The following is a 24666-nucleotide window of genomic DNA, read 5'->3' as shown; positions in this document are numbered from 1 at the left end:
AGAGATGACTTGTGTACTATTCATAGTATGTCTTTCGAAATGATACTAGTACACACTAGTTGACTGATAGACAGTTTTTCGCACCTCAGGCTCAGGCTGCCGTCCGAGTTTAATAGTATTGCCCATATTAATACTACGAGTAGTACTAGTACTCTGAACATTGAAATGAAGTTCAACTTCAATGTCGAGAGTGAAGTTGAAGTTTGATGGTTCAAATGTTTGCATAGTACAAGTACAGTAGCCTTTAGTTCAAGTTGTTTCATCCCATAGTCAACTGGTCAAGTATCCATGCACCCACCATTGACCACAGTCCAAAGGTTCAAGCCACTAGTAACATTTGGAGCCCTAAGGTGAAAGGTTAAAGTGACTAGTAGCCTGAGATATCCATGCCAGTGGATCTAGAAGTTCGAACTTAACAGTCGAAAGAACCTTTTGAGTCATACTTGCACTTGCAGTAATCTGAATAATTTGCCACACGTTTATCAGATAAATTGACATACTGAATCTCGAAGTCCGAGTTGACATGAACTTCAGGATACTATGTAGTGAATCCCAAAAATAACCGATGGAGACATCCACTTGGGCAACAGACATCCGGACTTTTAAAATCCTCCAAATACTTCAAGTTCTGATACTATGGAGGCCATACTACTACTAGTACTACGTGTATTCAACCCCTCAACGTGCGAGAGGAATGATAATCCATACTACCTACTAGTAGCCCACTGCCAGTGGTAGTCGAATGCTCCGATCACAGGCTAGTCTATATTTTACTATTATGATGGTGATCATGGAGGATTTCAAACATTTGAAGTTGAAATGAAGCGATCGGGGCCACATGTGCAGGAAACAAGGTATGCGAAGTCATACTACGTACCTCGGAATCCAAGCGAGAGGCCCAATTACTTATAATTGTCAACTGCAACCTTGTAAGCGAGCAATCCGCACCTTGTTGAGAGAAAAATAGCCCCAGGTAGTACCACGTCCATCCGAGATTGCACCGGATCGATAATTCTCGTGAAGAGTAAGTAGTTGCAGGGCAGGCGCCACGATGAAGCTAATGCAACTAACCCAAAGTCAGGTAAGTCCATGCGGCGATCGACCAAACAGGGAGGAGAAGCCGGTTTCAGGAACAATGATAATCTTTACATAGTAAGTTAAACCTTTGACTAAAAGCCAGTGTTTCGGGGGGACTGATAAGACCTTTCTGATTTGGTATAGTGAGGGTCCACGATGAGATCCACTTTATACATTCTTTCGCCGTGATTGGGGGCGCTCTCTCGGATACTGATCTTTTTCCCCGCATGCCAATTTAGAGCTGCAACCCTGTCGGTGAGATCCGCATGGACTTGATACTTCCAAGATTGTTGGTGACACCGAGCCGAGGATCATACTTAGATGGAATATCTTCCGATATTTTGGGTGTTTTTCTTACGATCTCTTTATCACTTATAACAACCATGAATAAAGAAGCTCCTATACAAGATGACGATGCGCAGTTGGCTGCTATGGGCCATAGGCCTGAGCTCAAGCGACAGTTTTCGACATGGTCTGTTTGAGAAATAGGATTAGATTTGGCAAAAAACAAATCGCTGACTTTATTGTAGGGCGATGTTAGGATTGGCATTTGCCGTTCTCAATGTTAGTTATGCACCACAATGACTCGAACACCCCAAACTGACACAATTTAGTCGTGGACGGCTCTGTCAGCGAGTTTATCAATAAATATCACCTCTGGTGGTAGCACTAGTGTCATATGGGGTACGTTGATTGACCTAACGGTACCAATGGGATTTCGAGTAACACTCCAATAGGTCTTGTCACTGCGGGTTTTTGCAACTTATGTATCGCGACATCCTTGGCGGAATTTTTGTCGGCCTATCCAACGTGAGTCCATCTCTCTAATTACTGAAAAATCGAATACTCAAATTGTACAGGGCTGGTGGACAGTATCATTGGGTTGCAGGTATGTCAAGAAGCCATGTTTCAACACTCGCAGTGGGTGATATACTGATAAACCCCCCAGTCAGTACGTTAAACAAACGCGCCCTCATTCTTGATAACATCAGGAACTTATCAAAACAGTTTCTTGGCCGAAATGGGTGCCCATCCTCTCCTGGATTACAGGATGGATTAATGTGGCCGGATGGGTACAGTACTCCCGCGTCAATCTATGTCACCCAGAAAGTAACAAAAGCTAGGTTGCACTTGTGGCCACCAACTCCCTTCTCTCGAGCCAGCTCATTGTTGGAGTTATCTCAGCGATGCATCCGGTATGATTAGCGAACATATACTTGACCTGTGCCATTGTTGACAACCTTGGTTAGAGTTATGAGTCTACCCGCTGGCAGCAATTTCTTATCTATATCGGACTGACACTCGGCGCTTTCGCAATCAACGCATTTGGAAATGCTATCCTCCCGACGATCTATCGTGGCGCCTGTAGGTATCTCTCACAGGAAACTTCAGGAGCTGTGGCTAATCTGCTGAAGTTACCTGGTCAATTGGTGGCTTCATAATTGTGTCCATCACAGTGCTTGCATGCGCTTCTCCAGATTATAACTCTGCTTAGTGAGTTTTGATCTGACGGTTATTCATTTGCAGATCTTACTGACTTGCAAAATAGCTTTGTATTCTGTGACTTTGTTAACAAGACAGGATGTGAGAATTTTATCCAATAGTATTCACGTAAAAGTTGCTGATCTTTCATAGGGCCCGATGGTGTTGCTTGGCTGCTCGGGGTATGTCACGCCCCACTTTATTGTCTAATCCACTCGGAATATGGATTTGAACTAAAAATTCATATATTCAGCTCTTGCAAGGAGGACTGGGTGTTACTGCTTTTGTAAGTGTGGATCGAATAATGCACTGGCAAGGTCGTAAACTAACATCTTCGTAATCAGGATGCTGTGGCACATATGATTGAAGGTATTATTTCCATTTCCTCTCAATGCACAGAGGAAAAGAAATTGCAAGATCTAACGAGATCAGAGGTACCCAATCCTTCGGTTGAAGGGCCTAAGATTATGGTCTCTTGTGTAGGCATTGGCACCGTCACCGGGTGGATCTTTTTGGTCGTACTACTATTTGTCGCCGGTAACATGGATCAAGTTGCCACATCTGCCGCGGGCCCTCTTCTGCAAATCCTGATCGACGCAACAAACAGTAAGGCAGGTGCAATTTGTCTTCTCATGTAAGCTATTCCATATCATTGACCCGGGGGAGAAGCTAATGGCTTATAGGCTACCCCTTATCTGTTTGATTCTTGCCATTCTCAGTGTCATGACCACGAGTAGTCGGATGATCTTCGCCTTTTCCAGGTAAGTGCTTCTGACAGACGCTGTTCTCGTTGGTACTGACATTCATAGGGACGGAGGTCTTCCCGCCTCAAAGTTTTTCGCCAAGGTTCATCCAACTCTGCAGCTGCCACTCAATGCCCTGATCTTGACCGTGGTCGTGGTGATTTGCTTTGGATGTATTTTCCTTGGCTCTTCAAGGTATGCCAGCCATATATCAATAAGGATATCAAATACTAATTGAGCAGTGCTTTTAACGCTATTATCTCCGCATCAGTTGTGGCGCTTGACCTGTCGTATGGCATTCCCATCTTCATTAATTGTCTCCAGGGGCGCAATGCCCTTCCCGAGAGAAGCTGGAAGCTACCCAGCCTAGTTGGCTGGATTGCGGATATTGTGAGTCTGTTCCAACGTAGTAGGTGAAGACAAACGCTGACAGTAGCAGGTTTCGCTATCGTATATTGCTCTGACCACCGTCCTATTCGTGTTCCCTCCGTCGAGTACTGTCACTGGCAGCAGCATGAGTAAGTCGATTCCAAATGATGTCTGTACAGCTACTGATGGTAGACAGATTATTGCATTGCCGCATTCGCAGTTATTATCATCATCTCCGTCTTCCAGTGGATTGTCGATGGACGAAGAAACTTCACTGGTCCCCGTATTGACCTGGGCGTTGATGGCGTGGACACTGTGCATACTACTGAGGCGAATGAAGATACCGAGAAAGTATGAGCTGACGCCCGATAGAGTTGACTTGGAGAAAATTGGCAAAATGAAGATGTGCAAATTTTTCTAGCTCTTGGTCTAGGCGGCCTTCTGCCGCTGTGTACTCACATGATGCAAGTGCAATAACATGTGTAAACTCGTGCAGTGCTGCGTTCAGAAGATGCCAGGAATGATTCTGCTCGTTCTAGCATGCCATTCCTCCCACTTCCTTCCAAATTTGTCTTTCAACATACTCTCTTCGTCCCGAATACGAGTAGTGATGACCAGGGTTGCACCAATAACAATCGAAATGGTGGCATAAATCCCAAATCCATGGAGTTTGTTCATTCAGTAGGCCATCGGAAAGCCAGCAAGCAGGCCCACCATCTCAACGCCCAGACAGTAAGTGAGCCCCGGCCAAAATTAAAAATAGCCCAGTGTAGCTAGCATGCTGTATCCATTTGTAGATTCCAGACGTGATAAGGTGATCCGGCGGCGCAAGATGAAAAGTAAAAGACCGACCCAGTCCTCCGTACGCCAATATCCGAGTAACCAATCCCAAATAAATCAATGAAAGGCCGATGGTACTCGGAGCGCTCCATTGGAATAGTGGCTTATTCCGATTTGCAGCGTTCGGGCAGACCTGGGACACTCCCTCAGGTGCGATGACGAGAAGCGCAGTGACGAGGGCATGGTATAATATGAAAGCATTAGCGATATGTCCCACCCATGCTGAATGACTGCGAGACCAGATCAGAATTGCTATACGGTCTGTGCTAGGCCGGTCCTGCTGTGGAGGAGGTGATGGATTCGGTGGCGTAGCGCAAATATCGAAGAGGTAGGCGGCGAGGACCATGGCAGCTGCAAGGCCTAGGATGCTCAGCCCGGACATGTTTGGCCAGCGTATAAAATTCAGAGGTTGAGAATTCTCGACCACTCTCTCGTGCGGGTTCTCGTGGTGTTGCTTAGGCTTGAATGGTGTGGAGATTGCAGAGGTGGAGCACCCGAGGTGCTTGTGATTTCACAGGCCGAGGTTACATTAGGCTTTGACGAACGTCTAGAAACTTTCGTGGTTATTTCTTCTATGAGGAACTTAGACTCAATATTAAATTCCACCAATATCTCCCAATTATTCCATGGTGGTATTCAGTCAAGCTTAAGTAAATAATGTATCATCATACATACTTGCTTTTTGAGGCTGTGCGGCTGATGCCAAGCTTTCCCCGCATTTTCACATAGTCTTGGTCATTAAAACATCATGGCCTCTTCAGGTTTGCTAGGTAGGATCAAAGATTCAAGTTGTGTTTACAAAAAAAGATTTTTAAAAGAGTATAACAGGGAACTTACGAATCCATGCCTTCCATGATGTCTTATCGGGGTTAGTTGAACTCGAGTTAAGTTAGGTGGGATGCAGTTCCTGTGTACACGTGATGATCCAGATCAACAAAACTTCCATGGCGCCTCGCTTATCAACGATCGAGAACGGATTTTGTGATCCTGTCACACCATTGGCTCGCTTAGCTGGGATGGCAGGTGAGAGATGTGGAAGCGAGCAAGCATCCTTGAGTATGGTGAAATGGCTGTGTTGTCATTCACAGCTCAAGATCAATCTCACTTCGCCATCCTGCCTAATTGGGACTGTGATCTGGGTGCCTGCCCCAGGGTATACATAAATCGCTCCTGCCTTTTGAATTCTTCTTCTTGATTTTCCCCAACCACTTCCCTTTTTCCACTTTCCACTTCCCACTTCAAACTTCTTCTCCATCCATCAACATATTCATCCATCAACACATTCTCTTGACATATTACCTCAGTCAAGACATCAACTCCTCAGGTGAGCCTTCCGTGCCCATGGTCTCATCCTGGGATTTCTGTACTTTACTGCTCTATGGAGCCCCGCCCACGGTGCCACTAGCAACACACCTTGCTAAGAGGAGACGCGTTCTGGTCTTCTCAAGACCTTAGGCTCTGAATTTACTATCTGTTGCCAGCTTTTGAGCTCCCTGTCCTCTGGAACTCCGGAACACCTCATCTATTTACTCTGGTCGACGCGTCTTGTCCTTGAAAACATGACCTTCCCATCAGCATGACCCTCCATCAATATGTCCAGCACCCTGAGAACACTTTTCCTCTTCGATCACACATCCACAGGCTTGACTTATCGTTTTCAAATCATGATCACCATGACATGCTTCTTTCCTACCAACATGAACTCACAGTCTTACCATGCTATCTCAAGTCACGTTATCTACGATAAATCCTCTTGATCAGGAATGTTTCATCATCAAAGCAATGCCTTCTCCTATATTATCCTGGGTCATGCTGATGGTTTCTGGAGCCCCGTTGTGGCCCTGTGAGTCAACTTTATCCAATTCAACGTCATTTAAGTAACCCAACAAGCTTCTTCAAGCTCCATCTGGAGCCGTTGACAATGCAGGTAGTAGCACAACCTACAGGGCATTCTCGCTCAGCGCAGAGATACCCCCCCAGTGCTTATCTTCTGTGACCGTGGCGGGTTTTGCGAGACCTCAGGGCAATCGGCACAGAGAGCTAAGAGAGGAAGAAGCTATGACCGTGGCGGGTTTCGCAAGACCTCAGGACAACCGGCATAGTGGTTTTCAGGACACACCCTTTTTCCACTTTCCACTGCTCATCTGCTCTGCCTTCTCAGGCTCAGAGCCTTGACAATGCAGGTAGTAGCACAACCTGCAGCGCATTTTACGCCGCTGGTGCTTATCTTCTGTGACCGTGGCGGGTTCTGCGAGACCTCAGGACAATCGGCACAGAGAGCTAAGAGAGGGAGAAGCTATGACCGTGGCGGATTTCGCAAGAGCTCGGGACAATCGGCATAGTGGTCTTCGGGACATGACCTTGGTCATCTTTTGTTTTGTTTTCTCTGTCTATCTCTGCATTCTATCATCTTCTCTTCATCAAGAAGGAAATCAGGAAATAGAAAAGGCATTTTTGGGTTTGCAAAGACTGGTCGCATAGTTCAGTGGGCTGAAGTCATCCCCACGCTCACATTCTTGTGGCGTCCGCAATGTCATTGGGAATTTTACGTTTCAAGTCGATGTTTTTGGTTCAAAATGTTCCTAAAACATTATACATCCAGTGCTTCCAGATTTCAGATACTACTAGTAGGCTCCGCAGGTCACCACTATCAAAGTTGGGAGGTCGATGATTCCGTAGCTCAGCTGTATACTATTTTGCTGTATACTATTTTACTAATATGTGTGAGGTCAGATTCGTGGTGCTGGTATCGGGCTCTCCAGCGAAGATTGGTAACTTGAAATCATTTCCAATGCAATGAATATGTACTGGTAGAGGTTTGTCTTGCAATTTCTTTGTTAAAATTCTATCGATTTACTGCTCAGACTTTCCAAGCTTGATACTCTACATGTGCAGGTCAAAATAACTGGAATGAGGGGAAAGCTTCGAGTCCGTGGCAAATCCCCAAGTCTATGACCCGTTCTACCATGGACGCCACACCAAAATTCTTTGACACGTCAAAAGCAATGGAAGAAATTTCATTCACTCGAAACCTTCCATTAATATTAAACTAATCGATCGGAGATGGTGTACATGCGGAAATTTACTGTTATGCATGATCATTCCCGACAAGCGCTCGCTGATGAGCCATAATCAATCCCAGACCCTCCTAACTCCCACGTCACCAACAGGATGTCGCTCAATAACATTGGCAGCACATTGAACTCCAAGCTGTCCCCTCCAGACACGTACATAATCTGTGCCTTCCTCTCGATAGCTCTCTACAATGTCCTCGAATTATCGTCTACGGTCTTCGTGACGTTCAAGCGCCGAAGAGGTCTCTATTTCTGGAGCTTCCTTGCTGCAACATGGGGTATCGCGATCTACTCCATCGGCTTCATCCTTAAAGACTTCGGCCTCGCAAACTCGATAACATACTTCTATGTTACACTTTATCGTTGTCGGCTGGTGCATGATGGTTACGGGTCAATCTCTCGTACTATACTCTCGCCTCCATCTTATCCTGCACAGTCGTCTCATTCTTCACCTCGTTCTCGGAATGATTATCGTCAATGCGATTATACTTCATATACCCATCATCATCCTTTGCTTTGGAGCGAATTCTCCATTATATACCAGTTTCAACATCCCCTATTCGGTTTACGAGCGAATCCAAGTCGCGATATTCTTTGTTCAAGAATCGATTATCTCCGGTCTTTATGTCTATGAGACATCCAAGATGCTTCACTCCGAACGAGGTATCATTGAGATACATGGTGATGCTGGCAAGCGACTTCTCCTATACTTGATTCTGATTAGTGTCACCGTGTTAGTTCTGGACGTGGTAATATTGGTGCTGGAGTTTGCGGGACGATACGCGCTACAAACCGCTATCAAGGGGTTCATATACAGCGTGAAACTGAAACTGGAATTCAATATCCTGAATAAACTGGTTGAGTTTGTTCAAAGATCGAGGAATCTGGATTCAAGCCTGATCGATGGAAGTGGGTCTCGGCATAGCTGGAATACACAACAAGAGGAGGAGGTTCGTGCTGCTCGTCGCCATCAACTTACTTGTCCATTGGCCGTCTTTGCTCGAAGGGTTCATCGTGAGCTGGGAATTTCGAGAGAGAAGTACATTTCAAGGGTGACGCATCTTACAAAGAAGAGGTCTGGTGTGAGTACGACTGCAGAATCGGGATAATCCAAGATGGGACTTGGGACTGGAACATTACTCCGTATTCAAGGTAGCATCGGCAAACGGCCCGGGCGTCTAGTCTGCAGATATTGTCAGATAATGTGAGATAAATGTGAAAGTCTATTATGTGAGGCGCCAAGGTTCCTCGGTATAAACAGGATAAACGGTATAGAATGGGATTTCTTTCATGCCCCGGAAATTTGACGGCGCCACTATAGTCTCGAAGGCTTGATAAAGTTTTCTCTCTAACGGAAAGCGTTCACCGAGATTGTTCCATTTCTTCATTCTCTTCATTCTCTCCAATTTTCATTTTGAAACCGGGGAAATAGAGTGGACCCAAGTGTCAGAAATGCCAATCCTTGGTAAAAGGCATCGGCAAATTGCAAACCTAATGTGAATTCTCCTTTTTTCTTCCCCAGATTGAGGATATCCAGGGGTTCGTGCCCAACGTTGAGTTACCGGGCCAAAGAAGTCTTGGAAAGCTTGAGGTTATTTGAGAAGCAGATAATGTGTAGCATAAAGTATAGAACAAACCTGGCATTGATTCAATAGCTTAGTGTATTCACTAGATAGTCCCTTTGACGGTATTGGAATAAAAGGAAATATTCATTATTACAGATTCTCCCAACATTTGAATTCACCCTTACTCATAACCTTGGAAATTTATGAAGAGCTCTAGAGTAATCCAAGGTTATTTGGTATTTCATTCCAATATTGATGCCCGAGGCATCAAAGACGGGGCGGGGTCTCCACATTTGGGCAGGGTTTTTTTCACACTCAAATGTTAAACCTTTGGACTAGTACACAACGTGGCTTGTTGAGCCATTTTCTGTACTCATGCCCAGGTGCCAAGGTTCTTATTCAAAATTACTTCCCGTGTGCGCCGTGTGCGTCGTTCTCTGAAAATTTGTTAAACGATGAGTCTAATTGAATTTATTTTTGGCATACAGTGAGCTCGGTGTACATGTGGTGCTAACACAACTGCCCAGGTGGTCACACGGTCAGGTCACAAGACACCGAATGAGGCTCAGCTTTACAACATATCAGAACTCCGTTTGTCAGAAATTCACGGAATGCCGAAAAAACATGGCACCGGTAGGCACCGGGAACAACAAAAGTCACAATGCAGTGAAAAAAAAGTATTTCGGGATGTGGCGCAGTCAACCCTTACCCGACCACCAATCAATATGCTGTTCCTTGCGGAGTCCAACCCGATTCAGGGGCCATTCCCCGGAGCCCGAGAGACAAAATCGGCTTGGAACCGAGAATCTGTTTGGCTGGCTTATTCTAGCCACATCCACGGAGAACGCCGCATGGTAGGATTCTCTCACTAGCGCAGGGTCCAGCTCGTAATTACCAACCACATCTCCCGCTTCTGTACGTCTAACCATGGCTGGATCCGAACCACCTTCCCCGGTTTCTAGCCACATGGTCTTTTTTAGCGAGTTTGGGGAGAATTTTCTATCCACGTTAGGCTTAATTCGACTTAGCGATGGTGCCATTTCAGCTCAATCCTCGGCTCGGCCGTGACTATGGAGTCGAGTCCCAGGTTATTCTTACATCTATCCCAATTGATTGGACCATTGGAACCTGGAGTGATCTGGATCGGTAATCAGGCTTCGTCTGGGGTTGGTAGCCCACTATAGTCATGAGTTCAATTTTGTTTGTCTCTCGTTTGCGGGGAATATAGTCCTTTTCCCCAGGATAAATAGGACCAAGTCTTCCCACTTTATTTATTCATCATCTACTATCCAACACTTCCAACTTCCAACACTTCCAACACTTCCTGACCTCTTATCTACTTGTCTCTTTGACTCAAGTTCTTCATCCAACCTCATTTGGTTTTACTTCTTTATCCTCAACTACACCTCCACATAGTCATTTGAATCAAATGCCCGGTGGTGCTGTTGTTACCATGGGGGGCGTCGATGCTACACGCATCGAGGCTCCCGTCACCATGAAGACTTACTTCATGTGTGCGTTTGCTGCATTTGGTGGTCTTTTCTTTGGATATGACTCCGGTTATATCAGTGGTGTCCTCGGTATGGATTACTTCATTGAGACCTTTGAAGGCCTGGTAAGTAAAAATTATCATCTCTCCATATCTGCAACTATGGATTCGATATTGATGATTCAATAGGACAAAGCAACAACCCCCGCTGCCGATTTCGTGATCCCTGCCTGGAAAAAGTCTCTCATCGTCTCCATTCTCTCCGCTGGTACCTTCTTTGGCGCTCTCTTGGCTGGTGATCTTGCAGACTGGTTCGGTCGTCGTACTACCATTATCGCTGGTTGCATTGTTTTCCTCATTGGTGTTGCTCTTCAAGCTGCATCTAGCGCTCTAGGCCTCCTTGTTGCTGGTCGTCTCATTGCCGGTTTTGGTGTTGGCTTCGTTTCTGCTGTCATCATTCTCTACATGTCTGAGATTGCGCCTCGCAAGGTTCGTGGTGCTATTGTGTCTGGATACCAGTTTTGCATCACTATTGGTTTGATGCTGGCTTCTTGCATTGACTATGCTACCGAGAACCGTCAGGACTCTGGCTCCTATCGCATTCCCGTTTCTATTCAGATGATGTGGGCTATTATCCTCGGTGTTGGCTTGCTCTTCCTTCCTGAGTCTCCTCGTTACTTCATCCGCAAGGAGCAGAAGGACAAGGCTCGTGAGGCTCTTGCCCGTGTTCGTGGCCAGCCTGCTGATTCCGAGTACATCAACTCCGAGCTGGATGAGATCGAGGCCAACCACTTTTACGAAATGCAGAGCATCCCCAATGATGGTGGCTACTTTGGCAGCTGGATTAACTGCTTCCGCGGTAGCCTCTGGAAGCCCAACAGCAACCTTCGTCGTACTATCCTCGGTACCTCTTTGCAGATGATGCAGCAGTATGTCTTCACTCCTTTGACCCTTTGATTTTCAAATTCTAACACATATCTCTGTCAGGTGGACTGGTGTCAACTTTGTCTTCTACTTCGGAACAACCTTCTTCACTCAACTCGGCACGATCCAGAACCCCTTTCTGCTTAGCATCATCACCACCATTGTCAACGTCCTTTCCACTCCTCTCTCTTTCTACGCCATTGAGAAATTCGGCCGTCGTCCCCTCCTCCTCTGGGGTGCTCTTGGAATGATTGTATGCCAGTTCATCGTTGCCATCATTGGTGTCACAGACGGCTCTGACCACAAGGCCGTTGCTGCTATGATTGCCTTTATCTGCATTTACATCTTCTTCTTCGCCAGCACCTGGGGTCCTGGTGCCTGGGTTGTTATTGGAGAGATTTACCCACTGGCCATTCGTTCCCGTGGTGTTGCTCTCTCGACTGCCTCTAACTGGCTTTGGAACTGCGTATGTCACATCCTCACTCACTACTATTAATCATTCAAACATTTTCTAATAAGAATTTTAGATCATTGCCGTTATCACTCCCTACATGGTCGACACTGATCAGGGTAACCTCGGCGCCAAGGTCTTCTTCATCTGGGGAGGTCTTTGCACTTGCGCTTTCGTCTACACTTACTTCCTGATTCCCGAGACCAAGGGTTTGACCCTCGAGCAGGTCGATAAGATGATGGAGGAGACTACTCCCCGCACTTCGGCCGGCTGGAAGCCCAGCACCACCTTCGTTGATGAGAAGGCTGCTTTTGCCCCTGTTGTTAGCCACCAGGAGGTTTAACTTCTCACTTGGTTGATGCAATAGGTCCCTCCATATTTCCATGCTTGATTTACTGTTAGCGAAATACCTTGATGTAATGTGTGTCTGATACGATGTGATGTTTTATTTTCTTCTACTCTTTTCCACGAAGCTCGCATGTATGATAGGAATTCATGACTTCAATTCGATATCTCTTGCTTATTAACTCTTTTATCCACTGCATAAAATTTGGATATTAGTATGACTGTCAGTATGATTCATAACATCCTGGTTCTCCTCCGGTGTTATTCCCAAAATGCTAGTGCCAAGAAAGGGTACGTACACCCACTACGTCTTCATCAACATGAGGACCCTCCCAGGGACCATACTCAAAACCTTAGCACGGGATTATGACAATTCCCAGAATGGATTTTCTTAATATTCCAACGTATTATGGATTTCCAATTGCTAAACTTCCGGTCTTGGCCACTCCAGTGACGAATCTGGAACACGCGCTAGACCATGCAAGTCCCGGAGCCGATATTAAACTCCCCTCCTGAATCCATAAATGTTGTATCTGATATCCAACCATATCCAATGCCTCGTCAGCTCTGCAGATCATGTTGCCTCCACATTCTGAGTGTATCCCATCGAAATCACCCTGATGTACCGGTTTTCGGTCCCCATTCAGGGCTCATTCATCGGCCTTGGCGCCGCATTGGTGGATCCCTGATCGGCATATGGTGCATGGGACAATGATAAAATCCCGGAGGTCTCGGTAGTGCCTGGACCTTATTCGAATGCCGAAACTTGTTCTATATACTATGTAGGAATCTTGGCTCTCACTTGGCACTATGGATTTGCCTTGGTAGTGGGACCGGAGGAATATCCGTTGCATTTCTGTATATTGTTGATGAGCAACGTTTGGGATTTGATTCGTGAGTCTTTCAACCGAGATTTCCGGGCTCGTCGTCAGCTCTTCTTGGTATTGTATCAGACATCATGTCAATCCCGTAGACCGTCTGGGTATAGCATAGCATAGTATAGCATAGCATAGCGTGGAGAGTCGTATAAAGGGGAGACAGCACCAGTTGAAATGAGAGTCTTCATAGACTATACAAAGTCAATTTGATCAACCCCGTTTCATTCTATTCATAATGGTGCAATTTACCTCTGCTCTCGCCCTTGGCTTGATGGGTCTTGTCAGCGTTGCTTCTGCTCATCCGGGCCACGATGTCAAGGCCGAAGCTGCTGAGCGTTCCGCCTTCCTGAAGGACTCCAATCTTCAATCCCGAAGCCTTGCGCAATGTGCATCAATGCTCAAGGCACGTGGTCTTGAGAGCAGAAATGTTGCTCGTCGTGAACTTGCCGTGAAACAAATCCGCAACCGACGTGGCATAAATGACAGTAAGTTCTTACTCTGGCTCCGATAACAGATTGAAAAACCTTGAGGCTGATTTCATTTCAGGTCGTCGCTTCCTGAAGGCGCGTGACTTGGATGCCGAGCTGAATACTTCTCATCATTCCAACTTAACCAGTGTAGACCAGTCGACTGATCCGAGTATTCTGTTTGGCTCCGAATCTACCTGTATCTTGGGTCCTGACGTTACCCAGGGGCCTTATTGTAAGCGTTTACTCATTCATCACCCTTGCGAGGATACCCAGATTTCTAATTGACCACAGATGTCACTGGTGAATTGATTCGTGAGGATATCGTCGAATCGCAGACTGGTGTTCCTCTTTATATGGACATTCAGATCATCGATACCAATACCTGCAACCCTTTGCCGAATATCTATACAGATATCTGGCACTGCAATGCTACTGTCAGTACCTTTTGACATATTCCAGATATCAAAACTTGCTAATATGATACTCTTCAGGGTGTCTACTCCGGTGTTCAAGCGAGCGGAAATGGTGATGAATCCGATGCGACGAACCTAGATGCCACTTTCCTCCGCGGCATTCAACCTAGCAACGATGAGGGAGTTGTGCAGTTCGAGTCTATCTTCCCTGGTCACTACACTGGACGTGCCACTCATATCCACGGTACGGGATTCCCAAGCAATCATTCCTTTCAAGACACTAACAAGACTCTCATGATAGTTCTCACACACGCAGTCAACGAAACAACGGTCCTATCGAATGACACTATTACCGGTCTCTATACAGCCCATTCTTCGCACGTCGGTCAACTCTTCTTCGACCAAGATCTCATCTCTACCGTTGAAGATACATCACCATACTCTACCAATACTCAAGACCTGACTACCAACGCTGATGATAGCATCCTTGCGGAAGAGGCAGACACTATTGATCCCTTCATGGAGTACGTCTTCCTGGGCGATAACGTGTCAGACGGTGTGTTTGCTTGGATTACTGTTGGAATCGATGCGACCGAGGATAGTGATATTACGCCTGCGGCTTACTATACTGAGAATGGTGGTGTTGAGAATGAGGATTCTGGCATGAATATGGGTGGTTCCCCGCCTGGGTCCTCAGCCACCAGGGCTGCTGCTAGCGGTAGCACATCCAGTGCTTGAGTTTTTCCAGGATTCTGATCTAGAAAGATTATAGCCTCGGTTCCAGGCTAAATCCAGCGGCCAGGGATCATCTGGACTTGGCAAATCTCGCAGTGGCATTGCTATTCACCACTGTAAGATGAAGGTTATACATATTTATGCAATATCAATGTCGATCTTTCACTAGATGGAAACCTAGAGGGCTTCGAAGAGAATTTAAATCCTTGTGGCACTTATTGAACACAGTTCATGGTCTTTGTAGTTTCCTGTCCATTTAAAACACCTGGAATAGTGAAGAGTGTGGGGTTGAAGTTACTCAAGAAGAAGCAAATATGTGAACCATTAGGGAGGCAGCTGAGATCACCGCTGGATATTAGCAAGAAAATGCAAAATCCACGTATTAAAACTGCGTATGCGGGTTCAGCGATAGGACCCACGAATTTCCAACATTTGAAAGATCGCATCCCTCCATATGCTACTTAACGGGTCCGGAGTCGCTATCAAAACTTAATGCGCTACGATTGAAACATCCAAAATACGCCACATACTTGTTCTAACTCTGATTTACTTTTCTCATAAGATCTTTCTGTCTTGTCTTATTGATGCTAACTAAAGGACTGATGCCATCCTTCATTTTGATAAGGGAAATCGTCAATGAATAAGCTTCTGAAATCATGATCCTTCATCGACTTGAGCGACCATCATACGGGTCATCTCATTATTCTCCCAAGGAACTCGGACAAAGCCAAGATGATACTCTCCGTGAACTACTACAGCACGGCGACTTCAAATCATTATTCTTTTATCATATTGTTATGATGCTTGGTCTGCCCCTACTTGGCCTAACAACACCCCGCCGCGGAAGAACCCGATATGTTCGGCCATCAGTTTTCGCTCTCATTCTAGGGATTTCGGTCAATATCCTCCTCAATCGCCGAGCCAGGATTGGTGGTAATGGTTATATAATTGGGATCTTTACAGCTTGGTGGCTGCTTTGGAGTGCTATTTTGTTGGTGTTCACAGACGTCGAGAATGACTTTCAGCGCATTGAGCGAGTGGTAGTTGACGAAAAGCGTGTCATTTTACGCTGGCAGTCATATCCTGTTGGTCTCTTGCACTGGATAGACTGGTGCCTTGGACTATTTATCAGCCTCAGAGGCCTTGAGTGGAATTAGAGATCTCCTCACATGGGTCTAATTCCTCGATCTGTTCTTGACAAATTACAGTCAGGATTCAACTCAAGCAGAATTCAGCCGGCGGAGGATATGAGCTTTGATGCGAAACAACATCTAGGACAGGAAGTCCGCAACTTCATCGGGATCTACCTTTTAATTGACTTATCAAAGGCCTGGGTCATATGAGACCCTTACTTTGAAGGCAAAGTTTCATCCATGAATGCAGTGCCACCATTTCCCCTTCCATTGACCAAGCATCTCCCTATACTGGGATCCTTCTTGTATTCTTTTTTCACTGCACCCTGTATTTACTTTGGTTTCAATGCTCTTGCAAGCTTATACAAGATCTTTTTCCTTGGCTTTTCTGTAACAGTACCAAACCTGGTATCCAAGTTCACTTCTGTCCCACTGGATGAGCCTTGGCTATATGGAGCTCCATATGGACGGGTCGACTTGAACATCACCTTTCTTAATCATGGAATTCTGCACTTTTGGGGACGGTGGTGGCAACAGTATTTTCGTTACACTTTCACTGCCACGGCACGCTGGGCTGTCTCCAGCCTTCCAACTAGCTGGAGCGAAGACATCCGAATCAATGCTTCATTTACGCTCTTGTCATTTTCTTGTTCAGTGGCTTTCTCCATGCTGCTGGCAGCTATGCGCAAATTGCGGATACCCGCCCCCTTTCTGGACCATTTTTATTCTTTTGTCTCCAAGCACTCGGTATATTCGTTGAGGTAGTCCTCGAAAATGCGATTCTTCCCAAATTAGCTCTGACTGTTACACCGGGTTGGTTACGACGTGTTATCATCGTTCTCTATATGTCAACCTGGTTGGCCATTACAGGACCTTTCCTGATGGATGATTTCTTTAGAGGCGGTATGGCAACTGTTGAGCCCCTTCCGTTCAGTCCAATCCGTGAATTGGGCTTAATTAATGACCCTGGTTAGCTTCCCTGATTTTGAAGTTTTCCGATCGGAACGATGATATGTGAGGGAGTAGGAAGAGTGTTCACCAGTTGAACATGCTACTGACCCTAGCCCGGTGATAGACCGGATCATGTTTTCTGACCCACTCTAATGCCAGGTCTAACACTGTTCGAGAATCGAATCTAAGTTACCGTCAGTGATAAGATTGGGTATTCAATGTTTTTGAATTCAAAGATCTACACGTTTTATGTAACGTGCATGTACTGATTTGAGTGAAGGTTCAAATAAGGCGTACCCATGGGTAGGGATCGTAGGGGGGCCTAAGTTGCCTAACCCACTATAAGTAATAGGTTATGTTCCCATGAGCTTTGTCCATCTCTACTTCCCATATCCCACATGTGAATACAGAGACTTCGGTTAGCTCTACAATGATTCAGTAGGGCTGTAACGAGTCAAGATCAATACAAAGAAGCGTCTTTTCTACTCATTCACCATGGAGACAGCCGAAACCCCGGTTTTTGTCTTTATTCCTGGGGCATGGCAAAGGCCTGATTGCTTTGACGGAATCCGTGCTCTCTTAGCGAATCGTGGTTATGACTCTGAGGCTGTTACTACCTTCTCTGTTGATTCATCCTCCCCTGATGTTGGCTTGCATGCTGATATCGATCTTACGAAGCAAATAATTCGAAGATTGGTTTGCAGTGGTCGGCGGGTGGTTGTCATTTGCCACTCGTACAGTGGACTCGTTGGCGCAAGTGCTGTTGAAGGCTTGGGCTATGCGCAAAGGTCTAAGATGTCTCTCTCTGGAGGCGTGGTGATGGTTGTATGGATCTCTGCCTTCGTGGCGCTGAAGGTCCAGTCGATTACTGATGAATGTGAAGGCAAATCGGATCCTGGGGTCGTGGTACGTGATTTGAAGCCATCCTTTGATTCAGTAGAGACAATATCCGGATGCTAATCGCTCGCTATCAGAGCCATGGAGACGGGTTCTGCTACTCTTCTCAACAGGAGACCATCTTCTATAACGATCTTTCCTCCGATGAGCAGCAAAGTGGATCGCGAAGTTGGCGTCTCATTCTGTCCTTTCGAGTCTAGAGCCGGCTCTGTATGAACCCTGGCATGATATGCCGTCTATGTACATCTTCTGCACTAATGACAATGCCTTTCCGCTACCGTTTCAAGGCATTGGCGAATAAATTGGGGAACCCCGTGACTTTTCGCTGCGACTCCTCTCATTCGCCTTTTTAAGCATGCCCAACAAGCTACTCGAGGGTCTTGAATTGGCATTGCACGAAGGAGAAAGGCAAAGTGGAATCACTAGAAATTAAAATGTCCATGGGCTGAACGAGATATTTGGACGCGGCACAAACTTGACTTGTTCATAAAACATTGACTCTAATCCTTCCAAACCAAAACTGGTTTGATTACCTCCCCGCTCTTCATTCTTTGCAATGCTGTCTCATAATCCATAGCCTGCTCATTCGAATTAGCAATTTTGCACAATCCAATTCAGAGGTTATCACAACAAACATCAAAATATTGAACGAATTTATCGATGGGAAATTTCCCTGTCCGATACCAGTCGATTAACTGAGGAATTGTCTGCACAGAATTTAGTTAACCAATTAAGAAAACTACTTGGAGCATACTGACCTTCTGAGAATCACAGTCTCCCATGATACATCCCATAAGAGAACGGCCAGACTAAAGGAAAAATATCAGTATATTCCAATCTTGCGATCATCCATTGTCACGGAAAATGCAAACTTACATTCAAGTGTTCTGTCGCTGGAACCTTTAGTTCCCAACCAAATGGAGGCACGCCAATCATCACTATTTTACCCCGTTTTCGCGTAGCCTTGATACTCTGCTCAAGTATTTCAGGAACACCAGTCGTGTCAATAGCAATAGTGACACCTGTTGGGATCAGCTCATGAACTGCCTCCATTAAACTGGTGAAAGTTGGCTCGCTTGTGTCAATAATGTGAGTCGCTCCAAGCTCCTTGGCCAGATTTAGGCGGGATTTCACTCTGTCAATGGCAATAATGGTCTTGCATTGAGAATTAACGGCAGTCTAGCTTCTTTTAGCTTGGTTCTTCTTCTTGGTAAAAGTACCACTCACCATGATAGCTCCCATCCCAACTGCTCCTAAGCCTGTGATCAATACTGTATCATCGGGACTGGCTTCTGTAATATTTTGAATAGCACCCATGCCGGTTTGGAATCCGCAGCCCAGGGAAGCGAAAAGTTTTAGTTCACTGAGATCTTGGATTAAATCCTTTCCATTGACAATGCTCGTTTTATGCACAATACCATATTGTGCAAAGCTTGACTGTCCGAAGAACCCAGTCCATACTTTCTCATCAGTTGAGCTCAAATTAGTAGAATGCTGTTCGCCAGTATAATTGCGATTTGCAAACGTGTCACAATACCCAGGATGGGATTCCAGACATTGGGAACATGAAGCACAGGAATTAAAGGATAGAAGAACTGGATCTCCTGGTTCGATTGATTGTACGTTCTTTCCAACCTGCCGAGCAATTCCAGCACCTAATATCGTGGAATCAGTAATAGTTAACCCAATGTTGAAGATTCATCTGGGACACCACAGTAGGAGGGTCATTAAGAAGATACCTTCATGTCCGAGAACCTTTGGATATTGAACTCCTATTGTGCCAGTAGGCACTGATCCAAGTACAATATCTGTGTGGCAAATACCGACAGCATACATCTCAACTAAAACTTCATCGTCGCCGGGATCTTTAAGATCAACATCTTGCAAGGACCAGTTCTGTTTGAGAGGTGTTATTGGCTCATGAGCCACAATAGCCTTAATTTGATTCATCTTAGATGATACTCGTGTGGAATCTCGATTAAGGAAGTTGAAGGGGGGTTTTCAGAAATCTGTCCCTCGGCATTTGTTTGTTCAAGCTTGACCCTCAACCCCTCTTGTGGCGTTACTAGTACTATTAGTAATTCTTGACTCTCCACTATTCAAACAAAAAATGTGCTAGCTGCCGAGATCTTATTCAAGCTTTATTGGATGAAAGCATTTGAATCAGATGGCCTTCTTATTGATCTACAAATGGACATCATGATGTCACTGATGTGACACACATGTTCGCTAGCCCCGCAGCCTTTAGTCTCTAAATCCTTATTTACCCCAGGTGCCACATCTGCTGCCCGAGGTCAGCAGTGGGGCAAGCGGGGTTTTGCAGTCCACGGTGGATTATGTGGTTTATGATGTAACAGCCTCAACGAAAAGAGTTCACAAATTCTATTTAATATTCATTGAAAATGGACAAACTTGAGATTAACATATAGATCGATAAAGGATAGTAGAAGACCGCATCAATCTCCCTCAAATAAGAATGCCGAGCTCGCAAAGAATATCCATTAGGTATATGATTTTCAGGTCGACAGGTTTAGCTCCGTTCTGATACCTAGTATCTGAGAGGGGTGGGAGTTTCTGATTATTCATCTGGACTGTCTCAACAATCGACCATTTCAAGCTATTCAAGGTGACTGCACCTGCATAAATATAAAAAACATGTGCAGAGTCTGAGTCCTCACATGTACAGCCCTGGAGGCTAATATCTAGAAGGACAAATGGAGGAGTAGTTGCTGAGGTAGGTAGTACCTATGGTACCATATACTAGTATACGCTTATAAACATAAGAAACAGTGACACCGGCATCCCCTGGTCTACCATCAAGAGGAACTTTCAAATTCTCTCTCCGCGTGTATCTTGAGCTCCTCATTGAACTTGCGATACTGACCGAGCATCTTCCGTCCTAGCAAAGAAGGCCCCATAAGAAACGTGATAGGACCGGAGAACAACTCTGACTGCTTAAACAATGTTCCTCCAGACTCCGAAACCTCGAAGCTAAATGAGTGTAGCCCGGAAATCAGGCCCATAACGGGTGGACCTTGCCATTGAAGGAGACGGTCGGAGTTTTCCTACCAGATATCCCATTAGATCTACCTGTAGTTTCGTATATCGACTGTCGACTTTGGCTTACCTTAATCTCAGCTGTGAACTTCATTCCATCGATATCACACTTGATCTTGTCTCCTGACTGCAAGGTCGCCAGCGTTAGGCTCGAATCCTCGGGCTCCAATAATTGAACCAGCCCTGAGGTATGCCAATCCGGGTACTTTGCAAAATCGAGTAGCTATATCCATAGAGAAGTGATACCACCGAAATATTAGCTTTTAGTCTCATTCAAAACAACGTTCAAGAGGAATGACGGGATCCTACCAGGCCTCGGACCAGACTAGGTGGAGCTGCGATCTCAATTTGGGTCTCGATCATTTTGATAGAAATAACTCAGAGTTCAAACACTGGACAGAAGAAGATGTGGTGAGATGGGATTTGGGATGAACAATGAAATAACAACCGGGGTGGGTCGATTTGGGCTCTATTCCGCGCTTTCAAGTTTGGACCGCAGGACGAGGCTCTACTATTTAACGGCTGCGAACATTTGAAAGATGTAAAACAACTTTGGAAAAAGTTCGCGGATGCTATGGGAATTTTATAACCCCTTCCAAGGTTCAAATATTTTTAACGGTGAATATTCGACGTTTCAGCTCCCCATTTGTTATATCTTTTGAAGATTTAATTGGTTCTTTTTCAGCCCCCAATACATAGGCCACTGGGTCAAAAGTTTTCCACGTCATCAATACTTCAAGTGTTAGTATACGCTTTTGGGTATAGCCTCAAGTGCTCAAGTCTAGTAAACAAAACAAGGCTCCGACCTCGGGAGTCTACTATGGATTACGGTATGGTATAGATCTTTTTAGATTGATATTCTTCTAACCCAGTCAACTGGTTAAAAAGTGGGTAATAAATAGATAAACAAGCTACTCGTTGGGCCGCGTTGCCACAGCACTTGAGTGAAAGGGCCCACTCAAGTGCTCATTCGGGGGAATACATTGCACTCTCCCCGACGGCTAGCGGAACATTATACTATGTACTGGTAGATGGAACGACCTTATGACTGCTCACCTTCACAATCATTTTGATGAAACAAAGCCTGCGGTCAAAACAGTCATTTTTGAATACTCGATCTATGGCTGTGATGGCGAGCCATTTGCAATTCCTGGAGACTCGGGTTCTCTTCTCCGTAGTATTCGACCACAATTTCAATGTGGTCGGAATGATCTTTACCGCACACGCCTTGCTTGAGTCGCGAGCATCCTGAATGGGCTCATTCCTCGCTCCATACACGGGACAAGTCACATCAGGCGTGAAGAAAAACGAAGATGAACTTGAACTGCTTTCTAATCTGGTACTTTACATGAATAACCTTGGACTCTGTTTATCGAGTTAATACTGACTTGTTCAGGAAGTACTATATGGTATTTCTTTATTGGAAGAGGGAGAAGATGAATCGATTTGATATCAAATCAGAAGTATGGTTTGCTTTGAACACGAGTCATAGTCAAACTATGGTGTGCCTATCAGAATCAAACCCATGAATCTAATAATGGCGTCCAGGCGTCTCCATTGGGGCGGCAATTCTTTGGATATGAAAGTCACCTCTTACAGTAGACGACAAGTTCGGTGTCCACAGGATTTACACTCTTTCTCTCTTTCTTAGCGCCACAGTAGCGCACTAGTCTGGATCGAGATTCGTTGAAATTTACATTGTCTTAGTACTGTTATGGTTATGACATTTCCCAGTCAAATATAAATTACATGGCTCGCTGGAACCATTGAGACGTTTAGTGAAACAGCCTAATTACTTTCCCATGGTATTATGATGCCTTTGAAATATAATCGCGATATATTTTCAGATCCGACGATGAAAAGGGCGCAACGGGATTATACGTGATGCTAAACTAACCAGGACTAAGGCGGCCCGCAGCACAAGCTCATTCATGGCCTACGTCTTGCGCACTGATCTTGGCTCAACGGCGGGGTCGGAGTCGTCATGCGGAATAGCCAGTGCGACTATGATGCCACTCGGCCAAAGAGATGGCACCATTCAGAATAGTGTCAACTGACAGTAGATACGAGGAACTATTTGAGCATACCCCTCAGCCCTCAGCTGAGCCACCGGCCCGACCCACTAGTCACATCTCATCAGTGTCATCAGTGTCATCACCATGCATAAATCACGTGACAGCACAAGAGACCAGACGCAGCAGCCTTGAAGGACACGTTGACCTATCTACTCGGGGCAGCTGCATCCTTGTTGTTACTACACCAGACAAACGACCACTCGACGGGACGCGAAACATCGAGGCAGCGAGATGTCGGGTGACGTGCAGATCGGCATCCAGGCAGAAAAGCAACAGGACCACGTCCGTTTGTTCTACCGTCATGCCAATACAGACACCAGGAACTGAAAGATTTTGTGCAGACGTGCCCGTTCTTCGTCCAACTACTGAACCATGGCGACCCATCAACCCCTAACGACTACCCACTTCACCCGATATTTCCTGCTTCCTACCGCACCACGTCGGAAAACTTGGCTGCTCCCACCGAGGATATCGCGGCGTGCGTTCAAAAGGAACTTGATCTACGTAGACTTCAGATCATCATCACCCGGCTGTGGATCGTCGGTCGCCCGACACCGCCACGCTCATTACACCACCAGCTCCTCCTCTCGCGCGATATATTCATCACAGAGCAAATTGACATGCATCTCGTATGGACCAGTGGCCGAATATTCATCAAACCGGTTCCGCGCTTCCTTCTTGTGCCTCGCTTCTGGATTGACCACCTCTCCTGTCTGCCGTGTTGCACCTGCACCCGCTCTCCAAGGCGGGCCAGCTCGGCTGGAAATACGCTTTTGAATGACGGCCTATGTGATCGCCGGAGGCTATGGAGGTCAGCGCTTGGATTCCTGTTTTCTTATACCGCCCTGGTCTCGCATGAGAGCGACTTCGCGATCGCTCAGGAGAAAAAACTAATACCCACTGAGGTATCCTGGGCAGACTGGACAAGCCTGGTCAAGCAGGTCCTCGCTACGGATCATCTATACCAAAAAATCGATGCGCGATTCATCTACGGTGAGCTCCGTCTGAGTCGGCTTAACAAGATATACAGATTCACCCGATCATCGTTCCTGCATGGTTACATGTCGCAGTGGAATCGATACGGCGACTTCTTCCAGAACAATCTTGCCTGGCTGGCCGCTGCTACGGTCTATATCGCCCTCGTTCTGACAGCAATGCAAGTTGGTTTGGCGACTGATGCCCTCGCTGAAAATAAGGCATTTCAGTCAGCGTCGTATGGATTTACAGCCTTCTCCATTCTTGGCCCCCTCATCGCCTTTAGCCTCATCATACTTACGTTCTGCTACATGTTTATCAACAACTGGATTAGTACATTGGCGTACCAAAAGAAGAGATTTAATGATATCCAACGGGCGCAGGGAGTATAAGGGAGCCCAGCACCACTAGGCAGACGCCTGGCAGGTTTGTGACGAAAATGAGGCCGTTGTGCCGGGAGATGATGCCGCTTAGCTTCGCACGATTACGCTTTTTATGAAAGGTAGCATTACTGTTGTCTCTATCATGTGACCTGCTTCTCTCCTATTATAGCTTCAAGGCTGGAAGCCATGATTCGTGCATCACTATCCAAGTGATTGGTCGCCAGATTGGTCGCCAGTAGAGACTTGGGGATGATCCATGGATGGAACTTCGGCAATTTTAAACGTGGAGCACCGAATACGTACATAGTCGACTAGCTCTCGGTTGTGGCGCCAAGGTAAA

At 45.9% G+C, this 24666-nt stretch overlaps 11 protein-coding genes across 11 annotated transcripts; 7 read left to right on the top strand and 4 right to left on the bottom strand.

Annotated features, from left to right (window-relative positions):
* Positions 1-1460: 1460 nt before the first annotated feature.
* Positions 1461-4022, top strand: N7483_008289 (uncharacterized protein; the record flags this gene model as incomplete). Its single annotated transcript, XM_057091716.1, has 19 exons — positions 1461-1549; positions 1608-1641; positions 1692-1761; positions 1815-1887; positions 1938-1966; positions 2027-2029; positions 2086-2150; positions 2202-2273; positions 2328-2442; positions 2493-2571; positions 2627-2661; positions 2713-2741; positions 2813-2845; positions 2904-3193; positions 3243-3320; positions 3369-3497; positions 3545-3692; positions 3742-3820; positions 3868-4022. Coding segments are annotated over 19 exons (1605 nt in total), but the record flags the coding sequence as incomplete, so codon positions are not given.
* A 367-nt stretch (positions 4023-4389) lies between these two features.
* On the bottom strand, positions 4390-4893 carry N7483_008288 (methyltransferase family protein; the record flags this gene model as incomplete). The annotated part of the gene is made up of 1 exon (XM_057091715.1): positions 4390-4893. One exon carries the CDS (start codon positions 4891-4893, stop codon positions 4390-4392), a length of 504 nt encoding a protein of 167 aa, XP_056942889.1.
* Positions 4894-7682: 2789 nt separating this feature from the next.
* Positions 7683-8694, top strand: N7483_008287 (uncharacterized protein; the record flags this gene model as incomplete). Its single annotated transcript, XM_057091714.1, has 2 exons — positions 7683-7975; positions 8022-8694. The coding sequence occupies 2 exons, from the start codon at positions 7683-7685 to the stop codon at positions 8692-8694; spliced, it is 966 nt and encodes a 321-aa protein (XP_056942888.1).
* A 1154-nt stretch (positions 8695-9848) lies between these two features.
* Positions 9849-10118, bottom strand: N7483_008286 (uncharacterized protein; the record flags this gene model as incomplete). Its single annotated transcript, XM_057091713.1, has 1 exon — positions 9849-10118. One exon carries the CDS (start codon positions 10116-10118, stop codon positions 9849-9851), a length of 270 nt encoding a protein of 89 aa, XP_056942887.1.
* Positions 10119-10579: 461 nt separating this feature from the next.
* N7483_008285 (sugar porter family MFS transporter) lies at positions 10580-12357 on the top strand (the record flags this gene model as incomplete). The annotated part of the gene is made up of 4 exons (XM_057091712.1): positions 10580-10765; positions 10829-11568; positions 11627-12029; positions 12091-12357. The coding sequence occupies 4 exons, from the start codon at positions 10580-10582 to the stop codon at positions 12355-12357; spliced, it is 1596 nt and encodes a 531-aa protein (XP_056942886.1).
* Positions 12358-13472: 1115 nt separating this feature from the next.
* Positions 13473-14858, top strand: N7483_008284 (intradiol ring-cleavage dioxygenase; the record flags this gene model as incomplete). Its single annotated transcript, XM_057091711.1, has 4 exons — positions 13473-13722; positions 13784-13939; positions 13999-14141; positions 14199-14858. 4 exons carry the CDS (start codon positions 13473-13475, stop codon positions 14856-14858), a joined length of 1209 nt encoding a protein of 402 aa, XP_056942885.1.
* Positions 14859-15511: 653 nt separating this feature from the next.
* On the top strand, positions 15512-16012 carry N7483_008283 (uncharacterized protein; the record flags this gene model as incomplete). The annotated part of the gene is made up of 1 exon (XM_057091710.1): positions 15512-16012. The coding sequence occupies one exon, from the start codon at positions 15512-15514 to the stop codon at positions 16010-16012; it is 501 nt and encodes a 166-aa protein (XP_056942884.1).
* A 1422-nt stretch (positions 16013-17434) lies between these two features.
* On the top strand, positions 17435-18036 carry N7483_008282 (uncharacterized protein; the record flags this gene model as incomplete). The annotated part of the gene is made up of 2 exons (XM_057091709.1): positions 17435-17845; positions 17914-18036. The coding sequence occupies 2 exons, from the start codon at positions 17435-17437 to the stop codon at positions 18034-18036; spliced, it is 534 nt and encodes a 177-aa protein (XP_056942883.1).
* Positions 18037-18558: 522 nt separating this feature from the next.
* N7483_008281 (NAD(P)-dependent alcohol dehydrogenase) lies at positions 18559-19786 on the bottom strand (the record flags this gene model as incomplete). Its single annotated transcript, XM_057091708.1, has 4 exons — positions 18559-18645; positions 18713-19015; positions 19064-19491; positions 19576-19786. The coding sequence occupies 4 exons, from the start codon at positions 19784-19786 to the stop codon at positions 18559-18561; spliced, it is 1029 nt and encodes a 342-aa protein (XP_056942882.1).
* Positions 19787-20652: 866 nt separating this feature from the next.
* Positions 20653-21256, bottom strand: N7483_008280 (SRPBCC domain-containing protein; the record flags this gene model as incomplete). The annotated part of the gene is made up of 3 exons (XM_057091707.1): positions 20653-20901; positions 20964-21116; positions 21203-21256. 3 exons carry the CDS (start codon positions 21254-21256, stop codon positions 20653-20655), a joined length of 456 nt encoding a protein of 151 aa, XP_056942881.1.
* Positions 21257-23199: 1943 nt separating this feature from the next.
* N7483_008279 (uncharacterized protein) lies at positions 23200-24335 on the top strand (the record flags this gene model as incomplete). Its single annotated transcript, XM_057091706.1, has 2 exons — positions 23200-23250; positions 23310-24335. The coding sequence occupies 2 exons, from the start codon at positions 23200-23202 to the stop codon at positions 24333-24335; spliced, it is 1077 nt and encodes a 358-aa protein (XP_056942880.1).
* Positions 24336-24666: the final 331 nt, after the last annotated feature.

The sequence above is a fragment of the Penicillium malachiteum genome (assembly GCF_028827825.1).
Source record: "Penicillium malachiteum strain IBT 17515 chromosome Unknown utg000004l:1.0-4883003.0:1.0-4884900.0, whole genome shotgun sequence".
NCBI classification, from domain to species: domain Eukaryota; kingdom Fungi; phylum Ascomycota; class Eurotiomycetes; order Eurotiales; family Aspergillaceae; genus Penicillium; species Penicillium malachiteum.
This window is presented reverse-complemented; position numbering and strand designations above follow the sequence as displayed.